Source organism: Furipterus horrens, unplaced genomic scaffold (assembly GCF_987537825.1).
Source record: "Furipterus horrens unplaced genomic scaffold, mFurHor1.1.pri manual_scaffold_4, whole genome shotgun sequence".
In the NCBI taxonomy this organism is placed as follows: Eukaryota; Metazoa; Chordata; class Mammalia; order Chiroptera; family Furipteridae; genus Furipterus; species Furipterus horrens.
Window position 1 is genome coordinate 154,432,330 of NW_028327174.1, and position 17,676 is coordinate 154,450,005.

The following is a 17,676-nucleotide window of genomic DNA, read 5'->3' on the forward strand; positions in this document are numbered from 1 at the left end:
ATTGTCCTATGTACAATGTTTCTGGAATCTTATGCCTTCTTCAATAAATGTCCTTTTCATAGTACGTGGCTGGATACTTTCTGGACAGATCTTATACATGTTTAAAGTTACTGAACAAAAACATTGAACATGGCCATTCTAGTTTTGAATTAAAATTTCCCTACATGGACCCCTACCTTTCTTAGATCCCCTGGGGAGCCCCTCTGACTAGAGTGGAGAAGCCCTGAGCAGTGGCAGTTCCCTCCCACATGGAGGCTAAGCCAGATGTCACCCAGCAGGAGTCCTGAACTGCAGCCAGAACAGGGTCTGCAGATAAGCTTTATTTAGTCAACAGTGTTTGTTTTTGTTTTATTTTTACATTTCATTCCATTGGGAAAGGCATGTTCTCAAATGCCCTTGAAGGCATTTGGATTGTGACCCACACATGCTAGGGTCAGCCCGAGTAAATTCTGAATCCCAGCTTTCTTCTGTTCTCGCTGTGTGGACCTGACTGACCTGCCTAATGGGGGTTCAACCCCTGAGTCACACCCAAACCTGGGCTAGACCCTAGTACTCTGCTGAGTTGTTCCTTATCGCCTCTTGAGATTTAGGTGAAGATTTTATTGCTTTTCTACTGCAAAACTCAGGGGTTCTGTTGTGTATAGTCAAATTACTAAGAATGCTAATACTGCCAACCCAGTCTTTGAATATTCTCTTATCCCACATTCTTGCTGTGATGCCAGGTTAGACCTTCTTGCTGCCATTGCCCATCTAAACTTGCCATACTGCCTCATCTGGCTGCTTCTTGAGAATCAGCCTCTGGAGTCAGGTTAATTTGTCCTTGACCTAGAGATTACTAAAGCCTCAGTAAGCCCTATGCCTGAATTTATGGGTTCATCTCATTTATGGTGTCCTCTTGGCTCCATGCATTACTCTTTCAAATAAGGCTACCTGGGTCTACATAGAGCTTGGCATTTAAAAAAAAGGTAGTGGTGTGAAGGTCAGGATGCACTAAAGTGAGATTTGTTATTGATAAATCAGAAATAACTCAGGAGTTCTGAGCAGTAATTATGCAGCAATAACTCCACGGTAGCAGCAGCAATAACAAAATTCCCTTTCCTCTACTCCTCTGCTAAAGACAACATTTCAGAGGTGGCAGAGCTAAGGAATGCATGAGAAATGTCACAAGAAATAGACTTAAATACTTGTTGGATCCAAAGACATTTAGGAAAATAGAAACTCTGCCACAAGTAGGGGTGGGTCTACTTGACATTTCTATAACCCTCTTGAACAGTTTCATATCCAGCCTGTTTTAAAAATTAATGATTCAGATCAAGGGTGAGGTGATGAAAAAGAAACACGTTAAATAAATTGGAACAGCAACTAAATATTCTTTTGGCATCCAGTTTTTCATTGCAGTTGGCAAAATAAACCTAAGAGACTGGAAAATTTGCTGAGAAACCTGCATTTTGCTTCTAGAAACCTCTATGACTATTTCTTATGATTTGGAGCCAATCAAGGTGTCTTTGTTTAACACACTACAGATGGTTACCATATTTTCTTGTTATTTTCAAAAATTTTGAAGGGCAAGTGGCTATTTAAAATTAAGTTTTTAAAGTATCTGTTCAGAAAATTCCAATCAAAAATCTTATTGTAAGAGTATTTAAACTCCACAAACATTCATGATGATTTGGGGGAATTATCATCTAATCATGCATTTGTAATCCAGCCATAATAGTGTTTTAACCTATTAATCTCCTTCTTCTTTCCCATTTCCCACACCTTATATATCCCAAGCCCCACTAATAAGAACTGACCTCAGAGATGGTACATTGGAGATCCCAACCCTTCCCACTGCAGCTGGTGATCTTACCAACCATGGACTCCGCATCGGTTACCTCCCTGTCTAGGGTGGAGGCATTGAAGAAGCTCGCTATGCTTATGGGAGCCCAGGCAAAGGGCATCCGGTATTTCCCCAAACGTTGGCAGAAGGATTCAGCTTGAAGTTTTAGTTTCTCAACCTTGTCTTTACTCTAGAAGAGAATGGAAAGAGACAAGCAGAAACAAACAATAGGGCATCAAGTCAACTGCCCTGCCATGGATATGACAGGCTTTTCCAATCCCTACCCTACCAATTAGAAAGAGCAAACAGGCAGAAAAATGATACAACTTAAGCCAGAAGTCTCACTAATAAGGAAATGCAGATTAGAAAAGGAGGGGTTTAAAGACAGACTACATTTGATTATTAAATATACCTTCAGCTTAAAAAAAAAAAGAAGTCCAAGGTTTAGTACACAAACCAATCAACAAGTGGCAGTCTTAGGGGCTAGTTACATGGCTTGAATTTCCATGAGAATCTTGGAAGAACAAATTTTATATAACATTTACCAAGCTCTCACAAGAGCCTGGTTTTTCAAAGGTTGCCTTAGAAAACTCCAGAAAGATCTATAAAGGTTCCTATTAAGTTCCTTATTAGGTTGACAGCATTTCTAAGGTTTTCTTTCTAAGTTTAGAATAAAAGGTAGATTTTTAAAAAATGTCTTGAGTTTAATAAATATTATTTGAAGTTTTTAAGTCTGTAGTGATGCTGATTAGGTAAGTCTCAGTCCAGAAAGGCCATGCCTTGAAAATCATACTGGGTGTTGAGAAGAGATGTCGTTTTCATAGGTTTAGCGCCTATGCTATACTAATGAATGTATGAAGTACAGTAATCCTAGCCAGTTTCCAAACATCCATACCAGACCGGAGGGTGGCCCATGCTGTTGAGAAAAGCCAAAGAACTGTGGCTCTGTAGAGTTTCCCAGGGTCTCTGTAGCCCTCCCAACCAGCTGGGTCAGAGCCTCAGAACCAAGGCAACAGGATGTGGCTTTGCCCTAGTTAAGTTTTACAATTAGATATTAGTGTGTCTATCATCATTTGTTGAGTTTAATAATTTATTTCTTTAAGAAGTTATCATCAATAACCAGTTTCTCTTCCTTCTTTGGATTAAATACAATTTATTAGAATCTCATATAGGAACACATTATGGACTAAACCCCATTAAACTATATTGTGGAACACTTCTGAAAAATATCTGCTTATTCTAAGATGTCATCATTTAGCAATATTCAAAATATCATACCTTTCCACCATCACTTTCTTTGATAACCATGTAGGGTTCTGCACAGTCTCCAATCTCTCCCTGCTGAAGAACTTTTTCAATCTACCAATAAAAATAATATTAAAACAATAAACATAAATTATATCCATATAATAGAATCTATGTAACTATCAAAATTAGGTTTTGTTACAATATTTGATGACATGGGAATATGTCTGTAATTTATTATTTTATTTAGATAATTAGTATAAAAAGTACTATATAGTATTATAAAAAATCATAAAGGCATATTGAAAAGATGATAGTAGATACACAGCAAATGTTAATAGTTATCTTTTTATGATGGCCCTATGTGCTGTTTATTTTATTCCTATTGCTTGTGTGTACTTTCTATTTTTAAACAATAAACATGTATTATGCCTACAATAAAAAATGCAATAAAATTATTTTATATAAAAAAAAAAAACCCATAAGACATATGTAGGAAGTGAAAAGCTCATTTTCTTTATCATTGCTTACAATGTAAGAAAGAGTTATGGCCTCTGTAAAAGTCAGGTTGGGGACTCAACCTTCCCCCAAATGAATAAATGAACAGAGTAAATTATCTGTAATTGTCTCCCTTGTATTTCCTATAAAGGCTGCTTCTCTGGATTTAACAGACTTGGACAGAAACCAAAACAGCGGGATATTGCAGCTTTTTACTTGGCTAATTGGCTGGCAATATAAAAATTCTACTACTGTCTAACATCTGTTCCGATTTTGCTTCAGGTAAAGGATGTGGCTGGCCATAAGTTTGGGCACCATATTTAGGAGAAAGAAAAGGAGAAAACTGAAAAAAAAATCAAAGAAAATTTAATTTAACTTAGATGTAGAGGAAAAAAAAAACAGTGATTTACTCCCATTAAATGTCTATCATTAGTTGAGATGATTCTTGAAGAGGAGATCTGGGTTAACATATCCCAATAGGCACACTCTTAATGGGTATTATCAGTAATACCCTAGTGATGAAGGGTGTTTAACAGAGTTTCAAAGGAAGTGACATGGGACTGCACAATGGATGTCTATCTCAGGGAGACTGCAAGCCAAGAACACTTTTCTCACAGAGGTTTAAAACCCCTTCCACTGCCAGAGCAAGAAGACAAGACTCATCCTCCTGGGAGATGCCCCAGGCTGAAAACACAAACGTGGAACTCTCGAGCTGAGACTAATATTCCTGTTAGTTGGCAACCATTCACTTATTCGTTAGTTCAAAAGACGTTTGTTGAGTACCTTCCCTGTGCTGGCTGCTGGGGAGATAAGGTGGTGAAAAACTCTCGTCCCTAGTCTCCTGAAGCTCATAGGAGCTTGTAGATCAAATTTGAAGGAAGCTAATTTTTCTATGAAGTTAATGGATAAAAACATGGTCTTTACAATAAACTTTTAACAGGGGTAAAGAAACTTTCCACTAGGACACTAAAGCAAGGAATGGTACTATCATGCTTTCATGTATGGAACCCACAGGGGTGGGATCTCCAGAATCTGGACGTGGGAAAACTCAGATTCCAGCAGACCAGCAGATACCATTTCCCTCACCGAGTTGGACAAGAGCAACTCCAGCTCCTTCGTGAAAGGGAGCTGTAGGCTGCTATGAAAGCCCACTGTGTGTTCCTTTGTGATTTGTGTCTAAAAGAAACTAATGAGACCTAATAACTACGGTGGGTAGGAGAAAGGAACACATCAGAATGACCTGGAAATTTTCTTAAGGTAAAAGGCTACCCTTTGTTTTCTTCAGAGTGCCGGGATGGGGGTCAGGAGGGAGCTGGTTCAATGCCTGGCATGTCTGTTTTTAAAGTTTTATAAGAGATTCACTCTCATCCTTATTCTATATCCTTCCGTTGAGAAACAAAAACTTTAAGGCTGAAATACTCCCTTAAAGCCATATCATATGCAATACTAAACAAGATAACTCTACCTAAAATACAGTTAATATCCTGACAATAAAAATAAGAGAGAAGGCTCTCTTTATTGAATGGCAACCTCCTGGATAAATGTGTTAAATATTGCAACACCATTTGCTATATATTTAGAGGGAAAGGAGCTATGTGGTGGTATTACAGAAAAGAAAGACAAGTTAGAAGCAAACCAGGGACTGTATAAGCAGACTTAAATTTCTAATTATATCCAGACAACAGAAAGTTTGTTATTGCCAAATGAATGCATTTATACATTTGAAATTTTAAAAATATATTTAGTAAACAATAGTAATCCATAGGTAACTGCTGATATTTAGCACACTATTATGGCTTAACCAAAATAAAGTCATCCACTGAGAAGTGGAGTTTGAAGTAAAATTTGGCTCTGTAGAACTAGTGTTGATTTCCCAGACTTAAAGGGAATTTTGAATTTAACTACACAGCTTCTAGAGTGGGCTTTAAGCTCATTTATCTACATGTGTAAGTAATATTGCAACAAAAGGATACGCATTATAGTTTGACAACATTATATACATCATTTTAGTGACAGAATTTTACCTATGGCTTCCATAAGCTTAAATAAGTTCCCATCAAGCTACAACAGCCTTTCAGTCTTGTGAAAAGAAGCTAGAATGGAAAGACATATGCTACTGTTAAGTGACTTCCAAGTCACATAAATTCTTTGAAATCTTCACGCTACTTCCATGGGATCATTGGGTACTCATGAGATTATGGACATCAAACCTGGAACTCTGGGTGTACATAAAATTAAATCACCTGATTTTTTTTCTTTTACAATTTTGGGGTAAAGAGTCAATGAAACTAATTATTTCACTTAAGGTAGGTAAAATACTCAATGTTTGTAGTTCATTTCTAACCAGTCATTTTCGTGTGTAGAGAAAGTCTCCGGCTTTTGTACATCAGCGGAGCACAGCCTAAAATGAAAGGTCCTTCTGCATATAAGTGCCCAGAGGTTTTTTATTCTCATGAGACGTAGTCTGTGAGATGGTGATTAAAAGGGAGAGTAAAACTTGGAAAATATAGCCCATCCTTCCAACTGTCAGAGCCTGGACTTGTGGTCATTTGACTACGGGACTCTAGAAAACATGAACATCACTAGGAAACTGTCTGAGATATAGCAGCGGCCTCCCAAGGCTGCTTAGCTGAAGGGTGTCTCCAACATCCCAGGCTTTATTTTGTAATCACAACTACCCCTTGAGGGTGGTGTTACTACCCCTACTCTACAGATGAGCAAACTAATTCTCGGAAAGGTTAGGTAATTGCCCTAAAAGTCATGTAACAACCAGATTGCAAAGCCATGTTTCAAAACTAGGACTGTATGTCTCCCAAACCCATAGCTGTTCTAGTATTCAACACAGAATTTTCTTGTAAAGGAAAAGGGATTCAGTTGAGAAGGAAACAAAGTGAATCTCACAGAAGACAGAGGTGTGTTCTGACATGTCTTTTACCTGATACAGGCACTGGGGATGATGCAAAAGTGTGAACATGAGCATGTGCAAATCAGACTGCGTTTACCTTGACGACTAAGTAGATGTCTGAGGATGGATAGGTGACTGAGAACACTGCAGATCTTGCCTGACTCGAAGGGGCAACAGAGGGGATATGGGCACGCAGAAATCCTTTGAACTGGTCAGAGTTCATGTCACAGTGAAAATTTTCTGAGATCTGTAAAAGAGTAGCAAAATGGAAACGAAGTTAGAGCTATTGTTCTCATGGTCTAAACACGTTCAAAAGAGTGAAGAACCACAAAGAAATTTTTCTAAAGGAATAAATGTAATCATAAACATGGTTCATGACTAGTGGCAGTTGAAAAATCTGATACATATTTTGTCACAATCTCTAGATATTTTGGAGTCATTTGAGAGTTGTTCCTTGAAACATTAAAATTTATATTAACCCACCATTAATTTATCAGTATTGATGATGTGCTATGTGCTACACTGAAGAAGAGCAAGACACTGCCTCTGCCCTCAATTAGTTTACATTAAAAAATGAGGAATATGTCAAATATGTGACAAACTACAGGAAGAGCAAAATGTAAGTGACCCCATTCATACAAAAACACACTGTGGAAGTTACAAAGGGTGAGAGATCCCCTTCAGTGGGGTGATGAGGAATGCTTCCTTTCGAGCAGATAAATGGGCCTTGGAAGAAGATTTGTTAGGCAGAGCTGGACGCTGACCATCTACCAGGAGCAAGTAGAGCACAGAAATGCTTCAGAGGCAGAAAACCTGTAGTGAATTCAGTTAACAAAGATTATTAGTCCAGCTTGACTCTGCATAGGCTATAGCGGGGAAGAGAACAAGTGAGAGCTATACTGAAGAAAGCCAGGCATGGAAGCTAAAGAGTTTGTATTTAACACTGCAGGCAGTGAGGATCTATAAATATTTTGAGGAAGAGCATGCCATGATGAGCGCTCCTTGGCTCACGAGTGTAGCGTTGCTTACGAGCCACTGCCTAGTTGCGTCTCCCCTTCATCGCTAACAGCGCTGTAGCTGAGAACTGGCTGCTCAGGCAAAGACTACACTTGCCATCCTCCCTTCCAGTTAGGAGTGAATTATAAGCCTAAGTGATGTGTCAAACATCCAGGCCACCCTCACCCATCTTTCCCCCTTTTTTCAGGAGCTGCAATGGCAGTGACAAAAGTGACTTTGGGAGAGCCACAGATTGAAGATGGAGCAGCCACTGCCAGCTTGGGTTCCTGAATGACTGCGGGGCTCAGACCACTGCTGACCCAGCACTCCCTCTGCTGAATTGTTAGGAAACAAAACCAGACTTCTTTAGGCCCGTGGTTCTTGAAATGTGATCCCTTGACCAGCAGCTTCAGCATCACCTGGGAACCTGTTGGAAATGCACATTCTCAGGCCCCACTCAGACCTACTGAATCAGAAACCGAGGGTGAGTTTGACATCTGTTTTAATAAACTCTCCAGGTGGTAGTGATGCACAGTCAAGTTTAGGAACCACACCATAAACTAGGGCATTTGGGGGTCTCTTGGTTTTAGCAGTTATCCTACCCTAAGTAATACAATTCTTAGTGATTATTAATATTTATTCAAGAGATACACATTTCCCTAAATACAGAATGGTCATGGGTAAAGAGGGGCAGAACCATCTTACTCTGGTTTTGCTATTTTTATCTTCTTCTAGGAGTTACAAAATAAATAAACAGTAAAACATCCATGAAGGAATCTTAGGTCTTTGAGTTATTTTCAATTAAAAGCACATTATGGTTGGTGAGGTCTTTCACCCTGTGGCAAATTTAGACTTCTTCTGCACAAGACGTCTTCCATTCACAACGCAAAACTCTCCCCAGAGGAGGAAGCACTAGATCCACATCACAGCTTGTTAAAAATGTATTTAAATTTCCTTGTTTTGTGCCTCCTACCCTGCAATATCATTTCTCTCTTATCCCAATCTGGCTTCTAGCCATCCTCTGGCCAACCTCCAGCAGGCTTTCGCTTACAATCTTCAAACACTATACATAACTAACATTCCCAGATCATTCCCTCAAATACTGCAAAGGCAATAGAACTAGGTGTATCAAAGTTCATTTGTTTTCAAATCTGATGTGTTTTTGGTGAATAGAAGTGAGATTAAAAAATGAAAATGCAGGCTCATCAACAATATGTGTGCCCCCGGGGATGGGTTATTTTTTGCTTTCTTACCTTTTTCCTTTCTTTAACATCATAGAGGGCAATGCTGGCAAACAGAGGCTCAATTTCTATCTCAAACCTGTGAGAGCAAGAGAGAAAAATCTGTACGGTTTTAACTTAGATAATTTTGAATTTTTCTATAAGTGCCTAAATATATAAACTGGTTAAAAACATAAGTAGTTTCCAGAAATATTTGACAACTCTCCGTCGTCGTCAGCGGCCGTCCGTCTCGAGAGACGATGGTGTAGCTTCTTAAGAGTCTATCTGCACCGCCGAGAATGGCTGTGCAGTCCGACTCGGGAGTGACACGGTATCTGTCTCCTCCCGTGTTGAATCGACATCTTGCGATGACGCTGGAGTGTCCTCTCCAGTGAAGCTGAAGCTACAGAGCCTGGGCGGGGTGATATGGAGGGTCTGCTGTTGCCCATGCAGCAGACCCCCCCTCTCTTCGCAGCTGAAGGATCCAAGGGAAAGACGGAGTCAATACAGCTTGGCTTCAGGTGCGCCGCAGGAGTTGCCGGTGTTGACTACAACGTCAAACCGCCTTAGGGACTCCGGCTCCGGATTTTCTGTCGGGGTTTACTCCCTTAGCCTTTCCCCTGAAGAGGTATGCCGCAAGGCAGCGGAGGTTTTTTGGAATCAGAGTTTTCCTTCTCTGATGTGCCCTGACTGGAAGATCGAACCAGCGACACTCGCAGGCCGACGCTCAATCCACTGAGCCAAACCAGCCAGGGTAAATGACAACTCTATGCATATGAGAATCCCACTAAGATATTAATGGAGAACCATGGAAAGGACATGGAACTTCTCATCTGAGATCATAGTGGGTGGTGGATTCTCCCAAAAAGTGCTTGTTAGTGGAACCACAAGAGAAAGTGGGTGGAACGGACCCTTGGTCTGATACAGCACGGCACTCCTTACCATTGTACCTGCTGTGTTTTCAGAGGTACTAGCTAAAGGCCTTATTTACAGTTTACATTTTATTGCTAGGATAAAAATCCCAATTATTGAATTCTAAGGAACAGGGCTTTTCAGATAGTAAAAAAAAAAGTTCAGCGGCTTTTCCTTACATTTATAGTGGGACCATCAGAGGAAGTTTGGGTTATATGCGTGAATGGCCCTTCTGAACTCCATTGCAAGGGGATTTGCTGAGCTGAGGTAGAGGGAAGGGACCAAGCACTACTAATAAATACTGAGGTGTGTGGACCCAATGACAACTGGAAAGAGACCCCTCATTTTAGGCCTAATTGCACATTTCCCATGAAAAATGTTGGGTTTAAAGAAAATGCATCCCTAAAGCATGATATTGCCATGTGTTATAACATGCACTTGCAACACAGATGTGCACCTTCCAAGTTTCTCAGGCTAACAATCCACGACCTCGGGCACTGCCAGCTGAGAACACAGTAATCAGGACCTGGATCAACATTACTGCAGAGTTCACACAAATTAGACCAAATTTTGTTTCAAGGCATGTTTCAGAGGATGGCCTTATCGCTGGCTAGCTCTGCCTTAAAAGGTAACTTTTTAGAAGATATTTGTGTCCAGGCTCATCAGCTATTGCCTGGCACGGTTGACCTGTAGTTCATTGTTTATTCCCTGATACACAAAGGTCTGAATATTTCCATAATTTACCTAGGTAGGTACTGAGTGTTAAGTTCTCTGTGGTTCAGAGAAAGAAAAAGTGATGAACACTTGTCAAACACTGGCAGTTGTGCTGTGATAAGTGCTTTACACGTGTCAATTCCTTTAGACTTCACAACAATAACGTGATATAGTATTACCCTCCCCCTTTTGAGGTTTAGCGAGCTTAAGTAATTTGCTGAAGGCCACAAGGTTAGGGGTGGGCACACTCAGGTTTCAAGCCAAGTCCTTTCTGGTCACAGAACCTGAGTTCTTCCTACCACTGTCTCTCCACCTGTGCTTCCCAGAAACAAGAATTTTGAAGCAAATGAGTTTGTCAAAATGCAGGTTTCTTGGTCCCACCTGAAATCTACTGAACCAGAGTCTCTCGGGGAAAATTGTGGTAGGAGGTCTCCCCAAACCTTCCTTTAAAACCAGCTCTTTGGGTAAATTTAATGCACACTGAAGTTTCACCACTAAGAAGTCTCCTTTGAGCTGAGGTTACTTGGCATAAATGGTATTAAATTTTAAATTAAATAATTTTCCCATTTAAAATGCAAGACAGAAAAAATATTCTGCTATTATCCTCTCTTTTTCTTGCTGCTATATACACTTGCAGAATTGGCACTAACCAAATTCTTTCTGTATGCTTGAGCTTTTACATACTTCTCAAAAGCAAAACAGAAAGTTACAGATCTCAACAACTTTAAAAAGATTTCCTAGCTAATAAAATCTATAGTAGTAGAAATAAGATTCAGCATATCAATGGGGATACATGTGTCTTTAACATTATTGTTAAATTTTTCTTATTCATATTTTAACATTCTAGTTTTACTTATAAGAATTTGCCTTCTTTTAAAAAAATCCAGCTTATTCAAAGTAATTATACCTAGGACTCACTCTTCAGTCCATCACTCTTATTGGTATGAATACTATTTAAGACCATTGACCAAACCAAGTGCACTGAACCAACACCTCAATGCTTCTTAATTTCTGTTTTGGCATTTTGGGGGGAAAATCACTAGAAACTACACTTCACAGTTTTCATCAAGAGAAATCCAAGTGACTCAATTTGTTTTATTAATAATGTACTTCTAGCTTAGTGGCCATGTTTTCCCACCTGTGAGAACAGTTGCCATTTATTAGAAAGTTCTAGAAGCCTTAGTGATAAGCATCACTGGAGAGAATTCCTCCAATCCTGAATGGCATAGTTACTGCATCTAAAAGTGCATCCTGTGGGGATGGGCGAGTGCCTCAGACAATGGGGTGGACTTCCTGCACAATGCAGAGGTGAGCAGAATAGCCACTTCCACTCAGTCCTCCGGCTGAGAGACTAGGTGGCCCCCACCTCCGGTCCGCTTGCCAGGGCTCGAATCTGCCTTTCCATACCCCTTACCTGATACAGAACCAGCGGGCTGGCTGCTCATCTCTGTGCACAAGACAAAAGGTCCCAACTGCCCCTTTCCACCTACTGGCAGAACTGGCTAGGGCCAGGGGCTACATCAAGAAAGCACCCGCAACTGGGTGAGCAACCATGCTGGCTTGTATTCTGAGCAGAGGAACTGGGGAGGCTATGCATTAGAAGTTTAGGACAGGTGGGAACTGAGACTAGCTGGTCTAACAACTTCTTGTAAAGGAAAGGAGTCAAAATTCCAGAGAGGTTCTTAGGGTTGAAACAAAGCCTTGACTCCAGTCTCTGGATTCCCTAATTGCAAACCAGGAGCTGCTTACGGGGCCCGTGAATTAATTTCAAGAGATGGATGACCCTCCTAGTCGTCGTCGTCGGCAGCCGTCCGTCTCGAGAGACGATGGTGTAGCTTCTTAAGAGTCTATCTGCACCGCCGAGAATGGCTGTGCAGTCCGACTCGGGAGTGACATCGTATCTGTCTCCTCCCGTGTTGAATCGACATCTTGCGATGACGCTGTAGGGTATAAAAAATAATATGCTTATGTACTTTTGCCTAGGTAGAGCATTTACAACTGAATATTTTCAAAAGGGTCTGTGATTCAAAGAAGTCAAAGAAGTAAGTCTCTAAAGTAGCAGCCTGCAAAGCGGGAAGAGAGGCGCACGAGCACTCCAGGGGTATGCAAGGCAATCTGTTAGAGTGCAGGAAGAAAATACTGTAATTTATTTTTAAATACTTAGTTCAGCCTTTAAAATTTCTTGATTATGTATGTTTTATAATGTATGTAATATTTTAATATGCAAATACAGGGGACATGGGACCTTTTCTTTTTTACTATAAAAGTAAACAATTAAATACCTTGGAAATGATTGCTTTAAAGTAGATGTGGCAAATAGTTGGCCTACAAGATGACTCTGCAGACATGCTCTGTTTGAATTGTGTGGTATTTTAAAAGGAAATAAGAATATTTTAAGTCAGAAAATTATGCAGAAAAACCTGGATTGGGGGGTGGGGTGGTCAGAATCAGACAATTGACAAAAATGGACTTGTTTACTTGGATGGCAAGGGTTGGTCCTAGGTAGTGGGTGCTCCTTTAAAATCGTTTGCTACAGTCCACACTACCCTCTATTGTCTCCTGGCACCGAGACTAGGCTTTAGTTGCATTTATCATTGTGTTTTAACAGTGGTATGCTGGATAAATGTTGAGGAAACAAGTGTATGAAAAAAATGGTTTCTATGTTGTAAATACTTTCACCAAGACCAGTTTCAAGCCAAGGCGACTTCACTGAATAAAGAGTTGGGAAGAGAAGTGCACAGTCAGCTGTCATGAACTAGTCAGAGCTGACTCCAGGACACCATTAGTTTTCACTATTGTTTTTCTTAATGGAGACCATTTCACTCAATTACCTTACATGTCTAACCTTAGCGTTTGCCTTCCCTACTGTAGAAGAAAGACTGTCAAAGACTTAGCAGGCATAGAATTAAGATCTAGCTGACTCTACTCAGCTGTTTTCACTACCTCATAGTTACCCACTGTTAAATGTATTGGGAGGTCCTCCCAGGTTCAAGCTTTGATGTTAAAAACACAGTTTGTATCTAAAGGGCAATATAAACCTCATTGCTGATACTTACTTCAGGGTCAGCAACTTGACCAATATTCTGTTGCCCAGATGTTCCTTAGGACATTCTGGCACCGGACGTATTTCCACAGCATCCTCCTATTATTAATCACATGGTAAAGGAATCATTAGTGAATTTCCATTACAGGAGTTCCAGTGGGAGTTTACCCAGGAAAGGTAAGTCTGCCACCCACTGCTCAATTCAACTTCCATTTGCTTTAATTCCAATAGCAGAATAACACTGACATTTATAAGAGAGTTTGTTATCCAACCCCCAAGCTTCGAAGTCAGCATTTACAGCAAACATTTTCTCCTTTCAGAAAGTCTGGCGTTTAAGACAGGAGACTGAGAGAGGAAGGAAGGAAATGTGAACATGGATATGACTTAGTAATATCCACCAGATGGCATTGCAGAATCTTATACCTATTGTTGGCGTTTTTATTTTTATTTTTTGGCTGCTTTAAGTATACATTCAGAATATTTCTCCTGCCAAGGACTTTAGTAGTAAATATGTGTGTTTCAGACTTGAAGTCTGAGTCAGAATAGTCCACTTGAGGCTGTAAACCATCAATACAGTGTCTTTCTCAGTTCACTATTTTCTTAAACAGATAGATGATAGAGATTTGGGATTGAATTTATAAGTTCTATAAAATATGTCCAGCTAAAGCTTGCTAAAGTTCTATGTATAGAAAGGCTTAGTAATGACAATTTAGAAGATATACCTGTATTGTACCACATTGGGACTCAAGACTTAAAGAGAAATATCAAATCCCTGTTGTAACTTTTAGCATTCAAATCTAAACTATCACAGTATCTTAATTATATTCATGTATGCACAGATAAACATTGTAAGTCCCTGAAAACTTTAGTTCCTGCTGTTGCAAACACCGGTCTGTGACCGGCAGCTCACAAGGGTCTGAAGAACAGAGTCATGTCTAATTGTATTTTGCTGGGCTATAAAGGATGGGAGCTTCCCACCAAACACCCCACAGCAACCATAGCACTTTTTACATGTACTGGAGCAGTAAAGTCACCTTTTTTGGCAAACCTGTACCCAGTTTGGTGGAATAGTCAGAGTGATAGACTCACATCCACTCTCAGCTCTACCTGCCTTCAAGGCCCAGTCCTGGGTGTATCAGCTGGCCATCTGGTGAGGTGGAGTTGCTGAGTTTGTTTCAGAGAGGGCACGGTTCTGAAAGGGCTCGTATATTGGGACTCAAGCATTTTAGGTATACCAAGTTACAAATAACTGGTATACTAATTACAAAGCATCTCCTCCCACTCAGCAAGGTGGGTCCCATTAGGACTGCGGCTAGATTATGACTTTCAGTCTCAACTGGGTTTCAACATTGTTCAGAGTCCATAAAACAAAGTACCTTCAAAATAGTTTACGATTCGCTGTTTTAATCAATTCAGACTGAATATTCTCCATTTAGTCCACTGAGGGAAGCTTTAATGAGTTGCTTTCTCACTGGAAGTATTTTCCTCACCCTTCCATTGTTTTCTCTCTCCTGGTGCCTGCCCTGGGTGTACTTATTACATACTGACACCTCCAGCATGGAATCGGGAGGAAGAGGAATGCAAGTGAAGATCTAGTCAGCCAAACTTAGTATTTCTTGGACAAATTTGTTTAAAAGTTTTAAAATTGTAGCTGGAAACTAAAACGTTTTGAGCTAAAATGTGGTTGTTTAAATATTTGGATTTCAATTACATGTGCCAATATACCTGACAGTTACATGTAGATCAATAAAAAAGGAAAACCTAAAATTGAGTTGATGGTTTATGATCTCCATCCTATAGTTTAATTTACCTGTTGATCCTTGAGCAAGTTATTGACCCTCTCTGATTCTTACTTTGCAATCTGAAAAATGGAGATGATTGTCCACATTTTTCATACTTATTTTTTAATCGGCCTCATTCAGAGAAGGATTTGGGGCCACTGAGATGACTACAAATAAAACAGGTGAGAGAACCAAGGTAGTTGGAAAATAAGAATAAGACAGAAAGAAAGTTGAAGTAAATTCAGGACTCCAGTAAGTAGCTCCCAGACCAAGTAGAGGTGAACAGAAAGTTGACACTAAGTAAAGAATTTAGGAGAGTTGATTACAAGATGCGCACAACCTCTAAGTGCACACATTTTCTCAGTGGAAGCACAATTCTTCTTTGTCTGAGGCCCGAGGGACAATTTCCCTGCAGATCTCACTGAAGTGGGTGTTGGGTGATAAGTAGGTCAATGTCCTCGATCATATTTGCACAGTGAACACAATATCATACCTCATGACTACTGTTTTCCTTATTGTCCTTTTTGCTGGCCAGTGGTGAGCTCACTGAAAGGCCAGTCAGCTAACACAATTCTCATGGGTGGGGGCTTCACAAGGTGTAAGAATCAGGCTCCCTGATGCTCTTGCTTGATCCAAAGATCAAATTTCAAATATTTAGATATATAGATGGATGCATATCTTTTACACAAAATTTCCCCAAATCATACTCCTTGCAACTGAATTTTGGATAAAATTTGGACAGCAGGGATATTGCAGTAATCTGTTCTGGCAAGACAGAAGTGCGGGTATTCTGACATGCAGAAGGGATGACTGAGAGCCTAATATAAAGTATAAGTAGCTGAAACAGTCTTGGTAATGGTCATCCCTCATCCAATCTGAAGCTCCCTGAGGAATGACAACAGGCAAAGCCTAAATTATCTAATTGTTCTGGGCTATGTCCATATATAAAGAAGTGGACAATCAAGAGCCTAACATTCTCTGCACTGGGACTGTGATATTTCAGGCTGCAATGTTTTCAAAGATTAAAAAAAAAAAAACTTAACAAAGCACTAAAGAACATCAAGATTGAAGTAATACGTGTCTTGATGCATTAACTGAAAAACACTCCAAATAACTGAATGGTTTGACTGGCTGAGTGGGGTTACTCCATATAGACCCTTGAAATATTTTGAAGATTAAATGAGATGATATCAGTGAAAGTGTTTCATCAAGTGCTATGCAAATCCTAGTTATTATTGGAATCTCATGTGTATAATTGATCAATAATTGTCTCTACTATTCACAGGCTTGCCTTAGTAAAATAAATAGCTCCAGAAATCATACGATTAAGCATCATGACATTGCTATACAGTAATAATGAACAATACTATTTTTCCAGAGACTCTCTGTGTCTTCACTGCAATTCCCCAGCACGGAGATGGTTGCACCCACCTCATCCACTGATGGGTAAAGGGCAAAGAGCTCAGCCTGCCGGTTGGTCCTACGGGCCTCCTCGTTCTTCTTCTCGAAGTCCTCAGCACTCACACTTTGTAGGAGGCCTTCCAGCCGCTGGTCAGGCTGCAGGCTGCGGAGATCGAAGCCACAAGCAGTGAGGGGGCCTTTCCCAGACACGTCACACAGCACGTTTAAGTGGCGGGGGCCTGTCTGTGAGAAAAAGACACATCTTTGTGAGAGAGAGTGTGGATCTACAATGAGAACTAAACAATCTGGGATGTCTCACGACTGCTCCAATGTGCAATTATAGGATTAGGCCTCAAGGAGTTTCTGAGCTGAAGGGGGTTTGACAAGAACCACATCTTAGCTTCCTGGCCTGAGCATCCTAAAATTAAACCTCTCCTTCCCATCTGAAAAGAGGTAATTAATTACTCATTAGATGTAGATAAACCTGTCCTTGTGGAATGGTTTGAAAACAGCACCATGTTCCTGTTAGTTTTTTGTGTATTCTTTTCTGGAGACTGGGAGGCAAGTGTCTTATGAGCCATGTTCATGTTTCATGTTCAAGCAGAATGGACTGGAAAAGGTGCTACAGAAAGGAGATTGGACTGAGATTAGGACCTCATCCTAATCTCACCTCCAGAACTTGGTTTTTGAAACTGGAAAATAAGATGATCTCTGAGGAGCCTTCCAAATTAAGGTTTACATAAACTCCAAAGCTGAATCTTATGTTTTTGGAAACAAAGCTGTGGGCATGGGAACACTTTCCTACAGGAGTTTACTAACAGTTACAGGAATAAGTACCAGAAAAAAAAAAAAAGAAGAAAAAGCATTTGCTATTCAATCTGCAGTGTGTTTGAAAAACTCTTTTAGATCAATCACAAAGTGAACTCTTTATTTCATTAGAAATGTCTTGGAAATGGGACTTGCATACCTAACCAAAGAGTTGGCAAAGAACATATAACCGTAATCAATAATATGTTGTAAGAATATTGATGGATCTATTATAAAAATCTATAAAATTGATGGTAGAATATTATCAAAAAGTTCTAAATGGATTACTATTATACAATTTCTCTATAAGATATACTTTTGTGACACCTATC

The 17,676-nt window shown here is 40.0% G+C and overlaps 1 protein-coding gene across 1 annotated transcript in view; it reads right to left on the reverse strand.

The window, feature by feature from the left end:
• The window catches only part of DOCK8 (dedicator of cytokinesis 8), a 206,887-nt gene that overhangs the window by 107,801 nt on the left and 81,410 nt on the right, over positions 1-17,676 (reverse strand). The window contains exons 6-11 of the mRNA XM_090274147.1: positions 16,568-16,780; positions 13,369-13,454; positions 8,720-8,786; positions 6,568-6,717; positions 3,101-3,181; positions 1,853-2,012 (exon numbers count right to left, since the gene is read on the reverse strand). Of these exons, the coding sequence (XP_090130273.1) occupies positions 1,853-2,012; positions 3,101-3,181; positions 6,568-6,717; positions 8,720-8,786; positions 13,369-13,454; positions 16,568-16,780 (757 nt within the window). The remainder of the gene's footprint in view (positions 1-1,852; positions 2,013-3,100; positions 3,182-6,567; positions 6,718-8,719; positions 8,787-13,368; positions 13,455-16,567; positions 16,781-17,676) is intronic.